This window comes from Xenopus tropicalis, chromosome 4, assembly GCF_000004195.4.
Source record: "Xenopus tropicalis strain Nigerian chromosome 4, UCB_Xtro_10.0, whole genome shotgun sequence".
Lineage (NCBI taxonomy): Eukaryota > Metazoa > Chordata > Amphibia > Anura > Pipidae > Xenopus > Xenopus tropicalis.
The window spans coordinates 153,288,462-153,307,803 of record NC_030680.2 but is presented as its reverse complement, the minus strand read 5'-3'; the positions used below and the strand labels follow the sequence as shown (position 1 = coordinate 153,307,803).

At 51.6% G+C, this 19,342-nt stretch overlaps 2 protein-coding genes across 3 annotated transcripts in view; one reads left to right on the top strand and one right to left on the bottom strand.

Moving 5' to 3' along the window:
- The window catches only part of pparg (peroxisome proliferator activated receptor gamma), a 54,245-nt gene extending 47,728 nt beyond the window's left edge, over window positions 1-6,517 (bottom strand). The window contains exon 1 of one of the 2 annotated variants that reach the window (XM_031901300.1): window positions 5,952-6,517. The gene's annotated coding sequence lies outside the window, so the exon portion shown is untranslated. The remainder of the gene's footprint in view (window positions 1-5,951) is intronic. The other variant, XM_031901301.1, reaches the window with a different exon arrangement.
- Window positions 6,518-16,529: 10,012 nt separating this feature from the next.
- The window catches only part of chl1 (cell adhesion molecule L1 like), a 163,873-nt gene continuing 161,060 nt past the window's right edge, over window positions 16,530-19,342 (top strand). The window contains exon 1 of the mRNA XM_031901367.1: window positions 16,530-16,768. Coding sequence (XP_031757227.1) covers window positions 16,530-16,768 — 239 coding nt within the window. The remainder of the gene's footprint in view (window positions 16,769-19,342) is intronic.

Below are 19,342 nucleotides of genomic sequence, written 5' to 3'. Positions count from 1 at the left end.
AGGGCAAGATGGAGAGAGGAGGGCAAGATGGAGAGAGGAGGGCAAGATGGAGACAGTAGGGCAAGATGGAGACAGTAGGGCAAGATGGAGAGAGGAGGGCAAGATGGAGAGAGAAGGGCAAGATGGAGAGAGGAGGGCAAGATGGAGACAGTAGGGCAAGATGGAGACAGTAGGGCAAGATGGAGACAGTAGGGCAAGATGGAGAGAGGAGGGCTAGATGGAGAGAGGAGGGCAAGATGGAGAGAGGAGGGCAAGATGGAGAGAGGAGGGCAAGATGGAGAGAGGAGGGCAATATTGCAGCTGTAAAACTTTAAATCAGAGTTGCCCACTCTGCAGAGGTTAATTTTAATGAACTACAACTCCCATCACCCCCAGACAAGGGGGAGCGACTGAATCAGAGGCCGCGGGGAGTTGCACAACTGGGGGGTTGGGGCAGAATCATTAAAGGAGACATACCCTATAAACATTATGTGCCAGGGAATTATACCCCTCTAGATACAGAAGGATTGGGCTTAAAGAGTTGTGTTTCTGACTGATTTATTGAGAAATTCCCCCCAAACCCCACTAGCCCCGCCCACCTGTTCTACTTCCTGGATGTGCAGGGGGGCCGGCGGCTCTCAGTACCCTGCACTGTAGGATAGGAACCAATCAGCAGCTAGGCTGACCTGATAGGGAACTGAAGCCTGACTGTGCTTGTGTGACTGCAGGGCTGTGATTGGCTCTCCCCCTCCTACTGTGCTTCTGGCAGGGACCGTTAGGACACGCCCACCCCTCATGTGAAACCCAGACAGGGACCTGAGAGGATCTATAGGGAGCCCCAATAAAGGGGCCATTGTTACAGATAGGGTTAATGTTTAGCCCAAAGGGAAACCAGCACCGGATATTAATTGCCTACAGGGTTAGGGGGTTCCATTATCCAATATGTCTCCTTTAATGTCACAATCAGGTCAGGGGGTTCTGCGGAATCTGTCGGACTGGGTTCAAGGAAAGTGGGTGTGTGGGTGCAGCTGGGCATGCTGGGAGTTGTAGTGCGGTTACTGTATGTTTGTTGGATACACAGGTCAGTAACATGGAGACAGCTGAGCGCTGTTTGCGTTAGATCGGCGGCCAATTGGGCAGAGATTACAGAGTTTGCTTAGCGCCGGCCCCTGTGGCCCCTGTGGCCCTGTATCATTCATACAGAAATAGCCTCACTGACTTGCCCTGAGATAAGGGGGGGGGGGGTATTTGTCTATTGCACAAACTTCCTGTTCCACAGCCCCAGTGATTATTCAGAAGTCACAGCGCAGCAGCGGCTGAACAAAGACTCAAACCCATCAGGTCCAACATCAGGGGCAGTTGGGGCAGTGTCTGTATCTGACTCCATAGGGGCAGTTGGGGCAGTGTCTGTATCTGACTCCATAGGGGCAGTTGGGGCAGTGTCTGTATCTGACTCCATAGGGGCAGTTGGGGCAGTGTCTGTATCTGACTCCATAGGGGCAGTTGGGGCAGTGTCTGTATCTGACTCCATAGGGGCAGTTGGGGCAGTGTCTGTATCTGACTCCATAGGGGCAGTTGGGGCAGTGTCTGTATCTGACTCCATAGGGGCAGTTGGGGCAGTGTCTGTATCTGACTCCATAGGGGCAGTTGGGGCAGTGTATGTATCTGACTCCATAGGGGCAGTTGGGGCAGTTGGGGCAGTGTATGTATCTGACTCTCCTGCATGGAAAAAGGGAAAGTTAAGCTTTAAATGACATTTATGGAAGACAGGGGTATTAAAGTTCAGGGCAAGTCACACTCCTTTTCTTTTCAGGGTTTTAAGTTTTAGCGGTTTTGCCTCTTAGGAATTGGAGATGTCAGGGCTCCAGTCTGCCACTGTCTAGTTACTATGGAGCATGGAACCCTAGCAACCATATGAAAGTTTATATCCCAAGCTGGAGAGCTGCAGAACAAAGAGCCCAATGGGTAAGTGTAAGGGACTGGCAGAGGGATCATATCTGAGCGGCCGGGGGGGGGCACTGTGTTTGGGGGATACATGTACTAATATACAAGGGGCCCCAGCTGGAATGGCAGATACATTAGATGGGGGGTAAAGTGAGGGTTCAGCTCCCCCCCATGGTGACGGCCTAGTGTTGCCCCTAGTGCAGGCGAGTGGGGCAGATTCTCCCAAGGACAAGCAATGGAGTGTGTCGGGGCCCAAAGCGGCCAATGGCCGGTCCCGTCTCCCAGGGAACCTGTAGGGCCACATTCTTATGTAATGAGGGATTTGATGTTTTATTGGGGAGGAAATATTCCGGCTTTTCCCTCCCCCTAAATAAACAATAAACTCTCCGATCGGAATTCTGCCCACGAGCCCGAAATGTTTCTGCCCTTACTTGCCCTTCCCTGCAGGTTGGGGACTCGGTATCGCCCCCGGGCAGGAAAGAGTTAACTGTAACGTCAGGTCTTCAAAGGGGGGGGGGGGGTAAATTGCCCCAGGTCAGTCTCAAGCTGCCCCTACACGGCCCGCTGATATTGTACGAGACCCCGCGTGGGGCAAGTGGGCGAGTCGATCGCAGGAGGCGGGATAAAAGATTTTGTTTGGGCAGAAAGAGGTGGAAATCCTATTGTTTCTCCCCCCATATCTGCCAATTTAGCCCTGAGCGTCAGTGGCCAATTGGAACGATCTTTCGTGCGACCATCGAAATCGCCACATGTGTGGCCCCACCATTAGGGCAAAACCAACTCTGAGGGCCTCAGCGTTTATATTAGGGCTTTTCTTAATCTTCCCCTTTGTCTTGCCCTACTGTCTCCATCTTGCCCTACTGTCTCCATCTTGCCCTACTGTCTCCATCTTGCCCTACTGTCTCCATCTTGCCCTACTGTCTCCATCTTGTCCTACTGTCTCCATCTTGCCCTACTGTCTCCATCTTGCCCTACTGTCTCCATCTTGCCCTTACTGTCTCCATCTTGCCCTACTGTCTCCATCTTGCCCTACTGTCTCCATCTTGCCCTACTGTCTCCATCTTGCCCTTACTGTCTCCATCTTGCCCTACCGTCTCCATCTTGCCCTACCGTCTCCATCTTGCCCTACCGTCTCCATCTTGCCCTACCGTCTCCATCTTGCCCTACCGTCTCCATCTTGCCCTACCGTCTCCATCTTGCCCTACCGTCCCCATCTTGTCCTACCGTCTCCATCTTGCCCTACCGTCTCCATCTTGCCCTACCGTCTCCATCTTGCCCTACTGTCTCCATCTTGCCCTACTGTCCCCATCTTGCCCTACTGTCTCCATCTTGCCCTACTGTCCCCATCTTGCCCTACTGTCTCCATCTTGCCCTACTGTCTCCATCTTGTCCTACTGTCCCCATCTTGCCCTACTGTCTCCATCTTGCCCTACTGTCCCCATCTTGCCCTACTGTCTCCATCTTGCCCTACTGTCTCCATCTTGCCCTACTGTCTCCATCTTGCCCTACTGTCTCCATCTTGCCCTACTGTCTCCATCTTGGCCTACTGTCTCCATCTTGCCCTACTGTCTCCATCTTGCCCTACTGTCTCCTTCTTGCCCTACTGTCTCCATCTTGCCCTACTGTCTCCATCGTGCCCTACTGTCCCCATCTTGCCCTACTGTCTCCATCTTGTCCTACTGTCTCCATCTTGCCCTACTGTCTCCATCTTGCCCTACTGTCCCCATCTTGCCCTACTGTCTCCATCTTGCCCTACTGTCCCTATCTTGCCCTACTGTCTCCATCTTGCCCTACTGTCTCCATCTTGCCCTACTGTCCCCATCTTGCCCTACTGTCTCCATCTTGCCCTACTGTCTCCATCTTGCCCTACTGTCTCCTTCTTGTCCTACTGTCTCCATCGTGCCCTACTGTCCCCATCTTGCCCTACTGTCTCCATCTTGTCCTACTGTCCCCATCTTGCCCTACTGTCTCCATCGTGCCCTACTGTCCCCATCTTGCCCTACTTTCCCCATCTTGCCCTACTGTCCCCATCTTGCCCTACTGTCTCCATCTTGTCCTACTGTCCCCATCTTGCCCTACTGTCTCCATCGTGCCCTACTGTCCCCATCTTGCCCTACTTTCCCCATCTTGCCCTACTGTCTCCATCTTGCCCTACTGTCTCCATCTTGTCCTACTGAGAGGGAGGCTCTGGGTGTCTAAGGACAAACAAACAACCCCCACTAGAGACTGCTTTGGGGCATTTCACACTATTGACCACAACAGTCACAGCTATGAACTTGCATTGATCCCAGCACCCACACACAAACTCCCTGCACCCATACACACAAACTCCCTGCACCCACACACAAACTCCCTGCACCCATACACACAAACTCCCTGCACCCACACACAAACTCCCTGCACCCACACACAAACTCCCTGCACCCATACACACAAACTCCCTGCACCCACACACAAACTCCCTGCACCCATACACACAAACTCCCTGCACCCACACACAAACTCCCTGCACCCACACACAATCTCCCAGCACCCACACACAAACTCCCTGCACCCACACACAATCTCCCTGCACCCACACACAAACTCCCTGCACCCACACACAAACTCCCAGCACCCACACACAAACTCCCTGCACCCACACACAAAACTCCCTGCACCCACACACAATCTCCCTGCACCCACACACAATCTCCCTGCACCCACACACAATCTCCCTGCACCCACACACACACACACAAACTCCCAGCACCCACAAAAACTCCCAGCACCCACACACAATCTCCCTGCACACACAATCTCCCTGCACCCACACACAAACTCCCAGCACCCACACACAAACTCCCTGCACCCACACACAAACTCCCAGCACCCACACACAAACTCCCAGCACCCACACGGGAAGTGTATTGGCACCTTCAGGGCAAGTGCTTTCCAGGAACCAGTTAATTCCACCAGTCTGTTCCTTCTGTCTGGCCCTGGGGGCAGAAACTGCACAACATTGGGTGCATTATTGGCAATTGCCCCTCAGAGGTGGGTATGAAAGCTACAGGGCACAGTGGGCACTCTGCCGCCAGTCATTTGCCAGTATCTGCCCCTGCCCTGCCCTCGCTGTGCCACATTCCCCCCAGGAATCATACAGAGCAACAGCACAATGGCAGCTCCTGCAATCGATAGACCGGGGAACTGGCCCCCTCAGTAGAACACTCTGCAGCCCATATCACCCCCCGAAACTGCACCTCTGTATCAATCAGTACCCCATATTGATACCCCATATTAATCTGTACCCCCGCTGTACGCCCCCGGGACCAACCTTATACTGTATGCTATCTGCACCCAGCAGCACCCAGCAGCACCCCAGCACCCAGATCTACCAGCAGCAATACAGCTATATCAGCCATTACCCCAATACTGTACCCAGATATCCATCAGAACCCCAACATGTCCATTAGCCTCCTAATACTGATCCCCTAATACCAACACAACTATATTAGCCAGCGCCCCAACAGCACCACATCCTTATTGACCAGTACCCCTGTATGTCACACCCCAATACTATCCTATGGTACCACAACTGTATCACCCTGATACCCCAATACTGTCACACTGACACCCCAGTACTAATTCCACCAACAGCAAAACTACATCACACACTCCCATAGTATCACAATGACACCCCAATACTATCACACTGACACCCTGATACTATCACACTGGCACCCCAATACTATCACACTGGCACCCCAATACTATCACACTGACACCCTGATACTATCACACTGGCACCCCATTAGTATCACACTGATACCCCAGTAGTATCACAATGACACCCCAATACTATCACTGACACCCCAGTAGTATCACTCTGATACCCCAATACTGAAACTTGTTATAACATTGATACAAATACAATAGAGTGTGGCTGAGACCTAGCAGCACCCCAATACAAACGCACCCCATCCCAAGCCGCTGCAGGCTACAATGGCTTAAGGTCTGAACCAGAGAGAGAGAGCGGTCTCCCGACTCACCTGACTCCCCGATCCCCCGACTCCTCCCCCGGACTGTCACAAAGTGCCCTCTGGTAGTTATGATCCCAAGGTGCTCAGTCTGCCATGTGCCAGCTCTGCCGGGAGGCGGATCCAGTCAGGGACACAATTATCCTGCGGGGCCGCAATGCCAGTGGTGCCCAAGTGCCAGCCCTGTCCTGGGAGCAGTCTCCGGGGGTTTGTGCAGTCTCCGGGGGTTTGTGCAGTCTCCGGGGGTTTGTGCAGTCTCTGGACCAGAGTAAAAAGCAGTCACTGTGTCGGTTCTGCAGGGAGTAGTTGCAGGGAGTAGTTGCAGGGAGTAGTTGCAGGGAGTAGTTGGTTCTGCAGGGAGTAGTTGGTTCTGCAGGGAGTAGTTAGTTGCAGGGAGTAGTTGGTTCTGCAGGGAGTAGTTGGTTCTGCAGGGAGTAGTTGGTGTTGCAGGGAGTAGTTGGTGTTGCAGGGAGTAGTTGGTGTTGCAGGGAGTAGTTAGTTGCAGGGAGTAGTTAGTTGCAGGGAGTAGTTGGTGCCGCTGTTACTACTCGTTTAGAGCTCAGATCGCTCTGTCTCACTTCTCTCACTGTCTCTTACTCTCACTCACTCGGTCACGCCCCTCTGCCTCCCTTGGCTCCTCCCACTGTCTCTGCTCTTCTCCTGCCCAGATCTCCTCTGGCTCCTCAGCTCCTCACTCCCAGTCTCCCACCCGTATCCCCCATAGTGCTGCCCCCCATCTACTGAGCCCCGACACCCCTCATTGGAACTGCTTTATTGTCTATTGCCCACTGAATGGGACCGTGATTCAGGCGCCCCACCTACCGGCCACTTCTAGTACTGCGCTTCACTCGCTCATTCTCAATTGGAGCGACTGGAATCTTCCTGCTGATACTTTATTGGGATCCAATAGGAACAGTGAGACTGGTACTGACTGGCACCTATACTGGTATTATACTGACTGGCACCTATACTGGTATTATACTGACTGGCACCTATACTGGTATTATACTGACTGGCACCTATACTGGTATTATACCGACTGGCACCTATACTGGTATTATACCGACTGGCACCTATACTGGTATTATACTGACTGGCACCTATACTGGTATTATACCGACTGGCACCTATACTGGTATTATACCGACTGGCACCTATACTGGTATTATACTGACTGGCACCTATACTGGTATTATACCGACTGGCACCTATACTGGTATTATACCGACTGGCACCTATACTGGTATTATACTGACTGGCACCTATACTGGTATTATACTGACTGGCACCTATACTGGTATACCGACTGGCACCTATACTGGTATTATACCGACTGGCACCTATACTGGTATTATACTGACTGGCACCTATACTGGTATTATACTGACTGGCACCTATACTGGTATTATACTGACTGGTATTTACTGACTGACACCTATACTGGTATTATACTGACTGGTATTTACTGACTGGCACCTATACTGGTATTATACTGACTGGCACCTATACTGGTATTATACCGACTGGCACCTATACTGGTATTATACTGACTGGTATTTACTGACTGGCACCTATACTGGTATTATACTGACTGGTATTTACTGACTGGCACCTATACTGGTATTATATCGACTGGCACCTATACTGGTATTATACTGACTGGCACCTATACTGGTATTTACTGACTGGCACCTATACTGGTATTATACTGACTGGTATTTACTGACTGGCACCTATACTGGTATTATATCGACTGGCACCTATACTGGTATTATACTGACTGGCACCTATACTGGTATTATACCGACTGGCACCTATACTGGTATTATACTGACTGGTATTTACTGACTGGCACCTATACTGGTATTATACTGACTGGTATTTACTGACTGGCACCTATACTGGTATTATATCGACTGGCACCTATACTGGTATTATACTGACTGGCACCTATACTGGTATTATACTGACTGGCACCTATACTGGTATACCGACTGGCACCTATACTGGTATTATACCGACTGGCACCTATACTGGTATTATACTGACTGGCACCTATACTGGTATTATACTGACTGGCACCTATACTGGTATTATACTGACTGGTATTTACTGACTGGCACCTATACTGGTATTATACTGACTGGTATTTACTGACTGGCACCTATACTGGTATTATATCGACTGGCACCTATACTGGTATTATACTGACTGGCACCTATACTGGTATTTACTGACTGGCACCTATACTGGTATTATACCGACTGGCACCTATACTGGTATTATACTGACTGGCACCTATACTGGTATTTACTGACTGGCACCTATACTGGTATTATACCGACTGGCACCTATACTGGTATTATACCGACTGGCACCTATACTGGTATTATACCGACTGGCACCTATACTGGTATTATACCAACTGGCACCTATACTGGTATTATACTGACTGGCACCTATACTGGTATTATACCGGCTGGCACCTATACTGGTATTATACCGACTGGCATCTATACTGGTATTATACCGACTGGCACCTATACTGGTATTATACCGACTGGCACCTATACTGGTATTATACTGACTGGCACCTATACTGGTATTATACCGACTGGCACCTATACTGGTATTATACTGACTGGCACCTATACTGGTATTATACTGACTGGTACCTATACTGGTATTATACTGACTGGTATTTACTGACTGGCACCTATACTGGTATTATACTGACTGGCACCTACACTGGTATTATACTGACTGGTATTTACTGACTGGCACCTATACTGGTATTATACTGACTGGCACCTATACTGGTATTATACTGACTGGCACCTATACTGGTATTATACTGACTGGTATTTACTGACTGGCACCTATACTGGTATTATACTGACTGGTATTTACTGACTGGCAGCTATACTGGTATTATACCGACTGGCACCTATACTGGTATTATACCGACTGGCACCTATACTGGTATTATACTGACTGGCACCTATACTGGTATTATACTGACTGGTATTTACTGACTGGCACCTATACTGGTATTATACCGACTGGCACCTATACTGGTATTATACCGACTGGCACCTATACTGGTATTATACCGACTGGCACCTATACTGGTATTATACCGACTGGCACCTATAGTGGTATTATACTGACTGGCACCTATACTGGTATTATACTGACTGGCACCTATACTGGTATTATACTGACTGGTATAATGCTGGGTCCCAGGGCAGCCGAGTTCAGAACCAGTTGGGCGGCGGTTCCCTTGGGCGAGTTATCAGTTCTCGGATCACGATCAGACTTTGAACTGGAAGAGAAAGTCACCGACAAACTGCGACTGCGGCTCCAGAGAAGCGCAACTGTGATGCAACAGGCGGGTCACTGGGGGCAAATGCTGCCTGTCACTATGATTGTGCATCTGTATTCTTACCCCCCCGGGGCCCCCCAGAGCAACTTGCCCCCTAGTTACACACAGGGCAACACACCTGTCACTATGATTGTGCATCTGTATTCTTACCCCCCCGGGGCCCCCCAGAGCAACTTGCCCCCTAGTTACACACAGGGCAACACACCTGTCACTATGATTGTGCATCTGTATTCTTACCCCCCCGGGGCCCCCCAGAGCAACTTGCCCCCTAGTTACACACAGGGCAACACACCTGTCACTATGATTGTGCATCTGTATTCTTACCCCCCCGGGGCCCCCCAGAGCAACTTGCCCCCTAGTTACACACAGGGCAACACACCTATCACTATGATTGTGCATCTGTATTCTTACCCCCCCGGGGCCCCCCAGAGCAACTTGCCCCCTAGTTACACACAGGGCAACACACCTATCACTATGATTGTGCATCTGTATTCTTACCCCCCCGGGGCCCCCCAGAGCAACTTGCCCCCTAGTTACACACAGGGCAACACACCTGTCACTATGATTGTGCATCTGTATTCTTACCCCCCCGGGGCCCCCCAGAGCAACTTGCCCCCTAGTTACACACAGGGCAACACACCTATCACTATGATTGTGCATCTGTATTCTTACCCCCCCCGGGGCCCCCCAGAGCAACTTGCCCCCTAGTTACACACAGGGCAACACACCTATCACTATGATTGTGCATCTGTATTCTTACCCCCCCCCGGGCCCCCCAGAGCAACTTGCCCCCTAGTTACACACAGGGCGACACACCTATCACTATGATTGTGCATCTGTATTCTTACCCCCCCCCCCCCGGGGCCCCCCAGAGCAACTTGCCCCCTAGTTACACACAGGGCGACACTTTGGTGCAACTGCACAATATTCACCAGTTTGCCCAGATATTTTGCCCCTGGGGCCCGTTAGTAAATTGGGCAGGAGAAGCCTCATTTCTCTGCCAATAGTATCTGTGCCCAACTGGCATGAATTGGGCGCACCCCGGGGGGGGGGGGGGCCTTGGTATTTTACTAATAAGGGGGTATGAGGGAACATTCATTAGTTGCCCCCCCAGGGCTGCCCCAGACTGACAGGCTTTATTGCCCTGATACAGCGAAGGGAATCAATATACAGAATAAATAATAAATCCATGGACTCGATAGGCCAGTTCTCCTTTGTTCCACCGAATCCTGGAATTTCCCCGGAACAATCCGCACAGATTTTGTGTCTTTTTGCAGGAAACTGACATTTTCTCAACAATTATGGATTATTCTGGGGGGGGGCGTGGATTGGTTGAGGCTCCAGTATTGCTGGGGGCAATAGATTAAAACACCTTGGCAGCCAATATCTGCCCCAGTAGCACCGCACACCCCTGCACTGAGGGTCAAATTAGCCACTAATGACCCCCCACAAGCCCAATATAAAGCAAGAGCCAATGGCCTTCTCTGGCCACTCCCAGCAGGAGATCTGATTGGTTTCTGGATCTGTTCTTGGATTGGCTGCTAAACTACTCCCATCTGTACCTCATTGACCCCCTGATCCTACTGACTGGGGGGGTTTAAACTCTCTCTCGGAATTTATTTGGAAACAAATGGATTAATCCAATATGGATGGCGGAAGCTTGGAGCCCTATTGGGTGCCCAGAAAAGATCCCCAGTTGGGCTAAACCACTTGATATGTCCAGACTGGGGACAGGGGCAGAACCCCAGTGTATAGTAGGTGGAACCACTGGGAGAAAGGCAAAGGGGGGGGGGGGCAATGCTGGGTAGTTGCCCTACACAAGGGGCATTATTAATTAGATATTAGTTAATTAATTCCCATTTCATGTAACGACCATTCAGCACAGGGTGGGAAGGGTAGGATGATTCTTGGGGGTAACTGAAGGGGGTACAATTCCACTGGGCAAATCCCCCTGTCCAATCCCACCCCGCTGAGCCCTCTGTTCATAGCACTGGGGATGGGGGTCCGGCAGGGAACAAGGGGAGCTAAGAGCGAGTAGTGTATGGGGGTGTCAGGGGCAGTGTTGGCTTTGGCCCAGTACCCAGAGGCACAAACAGCCCCCCCCCCCAGCCCAATAAATAGTGACTGTCTATGGCACCTTACAGCCCCCCGGCATTCCCAGTACCCAGAGGCACAAACAGCCCCCCCCCCCCAGCCCAATAAATAGTGACTGTCTGTGGCACCTTACAGCCCCCCGGCATTCCCAGTACCCAGAGGCACAAACAGCCCCCCCAGCCCAATAAATAGTGACTGTCTGTGGCACCTTACAGCCCCCCTGGCATTCCCAGTACCCAGAGGCACAAACAGCCCCCCAGCCCAATAAATAGTGACTGTCTGTGGCACCTTACAGCCCCCCTGGCATTCCCAGTACCCAGAGGCACAAACAGCCCCCCCCCAGCCCAATAAATAGTGACTGTCTGTGGCACCTTACAGCCCCCCCGGCATCCCCAGTACCCAGAGGCACAAACAGCCCCCCCCCCAGCCCAATAAATAGTGACTGTCTGTGGCACCTTACAGCCCCCCTGGCATTCCCAGTACCCAGAGGCACAAACAGCCCCCCCCCAGCCCAATAAATAGTGACTGTCTGTGGCACCTTACAGCCCCCTGGCATTCCCAGTACCCAGAGGCACAAACAGCCCCCCCCCCAGCCCAATAAATAGTGACTGTCTGTGGCACCTTACAGCCCCCCCGGCATTCCCAGTACCCAGAGGCACAAACAGCCCCCCCAGCCCAATAAATAGTGACTGTCTGTGGCACCTTACAGCCCCCCTGGCATTCCCAGTACCCAGAGGCACAAACAGCCCCCCCCCCAGCCCAATAAATAGTGACTGTCTGTGGCACCTTACAGCCCCCCTGGCATTCCCAGTACCCAGAGGCACAAACAGCCCCCCCAGCCCAATAAATAGTGACTGTCTGTGGCACCTTACAGCCCCCCCGGCATTCCCAGTACCCAGAGGCACAAACACCCCCCCCAGCCCAATAAATAGTGACTGTCTGTGGCACCTTACAGCCCCCCTGGCATTCCCAGTACCCAGAGGCACAAACAGCCCCCCCCCCAGCCCAATAAATAGTGACTGTCTGTGGCACCTTACAGCCCCCCTGGCATTCCCAGTACCCAGAGGCACAAACAGCCCCCCCAGCCCAATAAATAGTGACTGTCTGTGGCACCTTACAGCCCCCCTGGCATTCCCAGTACCCAGAGGCACAAACAGCCCCCCCAGCCCAATAAATAGTGACTGTCTGTGGCACCTTACAGCCCCCCCGGCATTCCCAGTACCCAGAGGCACAAACACCCCCCCAGCCCAATAAATAGTGACTGTCTGTGGCACCTTACAGCCCCCCTGGCATTCCCAGTACCCAGAGGCACAAACAGCCCCCCCCAGCCCAATAAATAGTGACTGTCTGTGGCAACTTACAGCCCCCCCGGCATTCCCAGTACCCAGAGGCACAAACACCCCCCCAGCCCAATAAATAGTGACTGTCTGTGGCACCTTACAGCCCCCCTGGCATTCCCAGTACCCAGAGGCACAAACAGCCCCCCAGCCCAATAAATAGTGACTGTCTGTGGCACCTTACAGCCCCCCCGGCATTCCCAGTACCCAGAGGCACAAACACCCCCCCAGCCCCAATAAATAGTGACTGTCTGTGGCACCTTACAGCCCCCCTGGCATTCCAGTACCCAGAGGCACAAACAGCCCCCCCCCCAGCCCAATAAATAGTGACTGTCTGTGGCACCTTACAGCCCCCCTGGCATTCCCAGTACCCAGAGGCACAAACAGCCCCCCCAGCCCAATAAATAGTGACTGTCTGTGGCACCTTACAGCCCCCCCGGCATTCCCAGTACCCAGAGGCACAAACACCCCCCCAGCCCAATAAATAGTGACTGTCTGTGGCACCTTACAGCCCCCCTGGCATTCCCAGTACCCAGAGGCACAAACAGCCCCCCCAGCCCATAAATGGGGCAGAGTAAGTGGCAGAAACACCAGGGTCACGTGACAATGAGAAATGGACAAAGAGTTCAGTGCAGTTCCCTTGGTGGAACATGACGATCTTGCGTAACTACATGACACTGCACCTCGGAACATTGCTGGAATTTCTACCTTGTTCTCTATGTAAAATCCTGAGAAAGTGCCGAGTCAGGAACCCCCACATTGTGCACCAGGAAGGGGCCCCAGCAAAATGTTTCCTCCCTGAATGTGGCACTTGGGTCAGACTGCTGACTCCCCCCCAGCCAAACTGTGTTGCCTCTAACTTACATCTGAGACCCTGTATCACCCATAAGCAATGTGGGGGGGGTGCTGTATGGTTACCCGCAAATTAGCGCTGGGTCTGAGCCACTGTGTCCAACCTGCCCAACTTATCCAACCTGCCCAACTTATCCAACCTGCCCAACTTATCCAACCTGCCTTATCTAAACTACCCAACCTGCCCAACCTATCTAAACTATCCAACCTGCCCAACCTATCTAAACTATCCAACCTGCCTTATCTAAACTACCCAACCTGCCCAACCTATCTAAACTATCCAACCTGCCCAACCTATCTAAACTACCCAACCAGCCCAACCTATCTGAACTACCCAACCTGCCCAACCTATCTAAACTATCCAACCTGCCTTATCTAAACTACCCAACCTGCCCAACCTATCTAAACTACCCAACCTGCCCAACCTATCTGAACTATCCAACCTGCCCAACCTATCTAAACTACCCAACCTGCCCAACCTATCTAAACTACCCAACCTGCCCAACCTATCTAAACTACCCAACCTGCCCAACCTATCTAAACTACCCAACCTGCCCAACCTATCTAAACTACCCAACCTGCCCAACCTATCTGAACTATCCAACCTGCCCAACCTATCTGAACTAATCAACCTGCCCAACCTATCTAAACTACCCAACCTGCCCAACCTATCTGAACTATCCAACCTGCCCAACCTATCTGAACTAATCAACCTGCCCAACCTATCTAAACTACCCAACCTGCCCAACCTATCTAAACTACCCAACCTGCCCAACCTATCTGAACTATCCAACCTGCCCAACCTATCTGAACTAATCAACCTGCCCAACCTATCTGAACTACCCAACCTGCCCAACCTATCTGAACTATCCAACCTGCCCAACCTATCTGAACTACCCAACCTGCCCAACCTATCTAAACTACCCAACCTGCCCAACCTATCTGAACTAATCAACCTGCCCAACCTATCTAAACTACCCAACCTGCCCAACCTATCTAAACTATCCACCCTGCCCAACCTATCTAAACTATCCAACCTGCCCAACCTATCTAAACTACCCAACCTGCCCAACCTATCTAAACTACCCAACCTGCCCAACCTATCTGAACTACCCAACCTGCCCAACCTATCTAAACTATCCAACCTGCCCAACCTATCTAAACTATCCAACCTGCCCAACCTATTTAAACTACCCAACCTGCCCAACCTATCTGAACTACCCAACCTGCCCAACCTATCTGAACTATCCAACCTGCCCAACCTATCTGAACTACCCAACCTGCCCAACCTATCTAAACTACCCAACCTGCCCAACCTATCTAAACTATCCAACCTGCCCAACCTATCTAAACTATCCAACCTGCCCAACCTATCTAAACTACCCAACCTGCCCAACCTATCTGAACTACCCAACCTGCCCAACCTATCTGAACTACCCAACCTATCTAAACTACCCAACCTGCCCAACCTATCTAAACTATCCAACCTGCCCAACCTATCTGAACTACCCAACCTGCCCAACCTATCTGAACTACCCAACCTGCCCAACCTATCTAAACTATCCAACCTGCCCAACCTATCTAAACTACCCAACCTGCCCAACCTATCTGAACTACCCAACCTGCCCAACCTATCTAAACTACCCAACCTGCCCAACCTATCTAAACTACCCAACCTGCCCAACCTATCTGAACTACCCAACCTGCCCAACCTATCTGAACTACCCAACCTGCCCAACCGGCTCTCGTACAGCAAAACCCAACATAGAAATAGCGAGGGGGGGCCCTATACTCCTGCACCCCCAAACCTTGGGGATAATGATCTGTATCTCACACATATATTGTACATCAGTCAGGGACCCCACTGGCCCCCCTATACTCCTGCACCCCCAAACCTTGGGGATAATGATCTGTATCTCACACATATATTGTACATCAGTCAGGGACCCCACTGGCCCCCCTATACTCCTGCACCCCCAAACCTTGGGGATAATGATCTGTATCTCACACATATATTGTACATCAGTCAGGGACCCCACTGGCCCCCCTATACTCCTGCACCCCCAAACCTTGGGGATAATGATCTGTATCTCACACATATATTGTACATCAGTCAGGGACCCCACTGGTCCCCCTATACTCCTGCGCCCCCAAACCTTGGGGATAATGATCTGTATCTCACACATATATTGTACATCAGTCAGGGACCCCACTGGCCCCCCTATACTCCTGCACCCCCAAACCTTGGGGATAATGATCTGTATCTCACACATATATTGTACATCAGTCAGGGACCCCACTGGCCCCCCTATACTCCTGCACCCCCAAACCTTGGGGATAATGATCTGTATCTCACACATATATTGTACATCAGTCAGGGACCCCACTGGTCCCCCTATACTCCTGCGCCCCCAAACCTTGGGGATAATGATCTGTATCTCACACATATATTGTACATCAGTCAGGGACCCCACTGGCCCCCCTATACTCCTGCACCTCCAAACCTTGGGGATAATGATCTGTATCTCACACATATATTGTACATCAGTCAGGGACCCCACTGGCCCCCCTATACTCCTGCACCTCCAAACCTTGGGGATAATGATCTGTATCTCACACATATATTGTACATCAGTCAGGGACCCCACTGGCCCCCCAATACTCCTGCACCCCCAAACCTTGGGGATAATGATCTGTATCTCACACATATATTGTACATCAGTCAGGGACCCCACTGGCCCCCCCTATACTCCTGCACCCCCAAACCTTGGGGATAATGATCTGTATCTCACACATATATTGTACATCAGTCAGGGACCCCACTGGCCCCCCAATACTCCTGCACCCCCAGTTGCTGGATCTGATGCTTTAGTTCCTCCCTTACTGACTGACATATCTATATAGATAAAAGAATACAAATAAATGGAATATCCCAGATTTAATGCACAGACTGCTGAGACTGCTGAGACGGCTGAGACGGCTGAGACTGCTGAGACGGCTGAGACGGCTGAGACTGCTGAGACTGCTGAGACTGCTGAGACTGCTGAGACGGCTGAGACTGCTGAGATGGCTGAGACTGCTGAGACTGCTGAGACTGCTGAGACTGCAGAGAAAGTCTCGGTGCAGGAGAGGGACCCGCGCAGAGGAATGCATGACATGCGGTTTGGCAAGTTACGGAATGAAGGGAAAATACATGGGCTTTTAGACTGAAACAAGGATATAGAACCCCCAGAAATGAGAATAACATTATTATGGGGGGGGGGGAGACTATGAGCACATTTTTGATTTAAAACATAGCAGATTGGTGATTGGCTGCAGCTTCCATGTAAGAAAGAACCAATAAGGATTTATGATCACGGAGACTGAACTGTAAATAACTGAACTGCAGAATATTAACCCCTGAGGGAGAGAACCTTGCTGTGGCCACACCTACTGATAAAGACCACACCCACATTTGTTGTACATTGCACTTCTCAATGAGTCGTTAGATTCTCACCGAGCAGCGAATCAGTGCTTAGCTAACTGCAGGAGGAATAAGGATGGCAAAAATTTGATTGGTTGACTGGAAAAGCTTTAGGCCAATGGACCCTGACTTATTTAGGCCGGGGGGAGACGGTACAGAATGGGCGGGGCAACAGCTTCAATCCAATTCCAGACCTGAATCCACTCCGGTTACCCCCAACTCCCATAATCCTAATCCCTGAACCCCAACGTTATTTAAATATCTCTCTCTTCTCATAGTTACCCCCCAGCAGTTCCCTCTCTCTCTTCTCATAGTTACCCCCCCCCCAGCAGTTCCCTCTCTCTCTTCTCATAGTTACCCCCCCAGCAGTTCCCTCTCTCTCTTCTCATAGTTACCCCCCCCAGCAGTTCCCTCTCTCTCTTCTCATAGTTACCCCCCCCCAGCAGTTCCCTCTCTCTCTTCTCATAGTTACCCCCCCAGCAGTTCCCTCTCTCTCTTCTCATAGTTACCCCCCCAGCAGTTCCCTCTCTCTCTTCTCATAGTTTACCCCCCCCAGCAGTTCCCTCTCTCTCTTCTCATAGTTACCCCCCCAGCAGTTCCCTCTCTCTCTTCTCATAGTTACCCCCCAGCAGTTCCCTCTCTCTCTTCTCATAGTTACCCCCCCCAGCAGTTCCCTCTCTCTCTTCTCATAGTTACCCCCCCCCAGCAGTTCCCCTCTCTCTCTTCTCATAGTTTACCCCCCCAGCAGTTCCCTCTCTCTCTTCTCATAGTTACCCCCCAGCAGTTCCCTCTCTCTCTTCTCATAGTTACCCCCCAGCAGTTCCCTCTCTCTCTTCTCATAGTTACCCCCAGCAGTTCCCTCTCTCTCTTCTCATAGTTACCCCCCCAGCAGTTCCCTCTCTCTCTTCTCATAGTTACCCCCCCAGCAGTTCCCTCTCTCTCTTCTCATAGTTACCCCCCCAGCAGTTCCCTCTCTCTCTTCTCATAGTTACCCCCCCAGCAGTTCCCTCTCTCTCTTCTCATAGTTACCCCCCCAGCAGTTCCCTCTCTCTCTTCTCATAGTTACCCCCCCAGCAGTTCCCTCTCTCTCTTCTCATAGTTACCCCCCCAGCAGTTCCCTCTCTCTCTTCTCATAGTTACCCCCAGCAGTTCCCTCTCTCTCTTCTCATAGTTACCCCCCCAGCAGTTCCCTCTCTCTCTTCTCATAGTTACCCCCCAGCAGTTCCCTCTCTCTCTTCTCATAGTTACCCCCCCCAGCAGTTCCCTCTCTCTCTTCTCATAGTTACCCCCCCAGCAGTTCCCTCTCTCTCTTCTCATAGTTACCCCCCCAGCAGTTCCCTCTCTCTCTTCTCATAGTTACCCCCCCAGCAGTTCCCTCTCTCTTTCTCATAGTTACCCCCCCAGCAGTTCCCTCTCTCTCTTCTCATAGTTACCCCCCCAGCAGTTCCCTCTCTCTCTTCTCATAGTTTACCCCCCCAGCAGTTCCCCTCTCTCTCTTCTCATAGTTACCCCCCCAGCAGTTCCCTCTCTCTCTTCTCATAGTTACCCCCCCAGCAGTTCCCTCTCTCTCTTCTCATAGTTACCCCCCAGCAGTTCCCTCTCTCTCTTCTCATAGTTACCCCCCAGCAGTTCCCTCTCTCTCTTCTCATAGTTACCCCCGCAGCAGTTCCCTCTCTCTCTTCTCATAGTTACCCCCCCAGCAGTTCCCTCTCTCTCTTCTCATAGTTACCCCCCAGCAGTTCCCTCTTTCTCTTCTCATAATTACCCCCAGCAGTTCCCTCTCTCTCTTCTCATAGTTACCCCCCCAGCAGTTCCCTCTCTCTCTTCTCATAGTTACCCCCCCAGCAGTTCCCTCTCTCTCTTCTCATAGTTACCCCCCCCAGCAGTTCCCTCTCTCTCTTCTCATAGTTACCCCCCCCCAGCAGTTCCCTCTTTCTCTTCTCATAGTTACCCCCCCAGCAGTTCCCTCTCTCTCTTCTCATAGTTACCCCCCAGCAGTTCCCTCTCTCTCTTCTCATAGTTACCCCCACAGCAGTTCCCTCTCTCTCTTCTCATAGTTACCCCCCCAGCAGTTCCCTCTCTCTCTTCTCATAATTACCCCCCAGCAGTTCCCTCTCTCTCTTCTCATAGTTACCCCCCAGCAGTTCCCTCTCTCTCTTCTCATAGTTACCCCCCCCCAGCAGTTCCCTCTCTCTCTTCTCATAGTTACCCCCCCAGCAGTTCCCTCTCTCTCTTCTCATAGTTACCCCCCCCCAGCAGTTCCCTCTCTCTC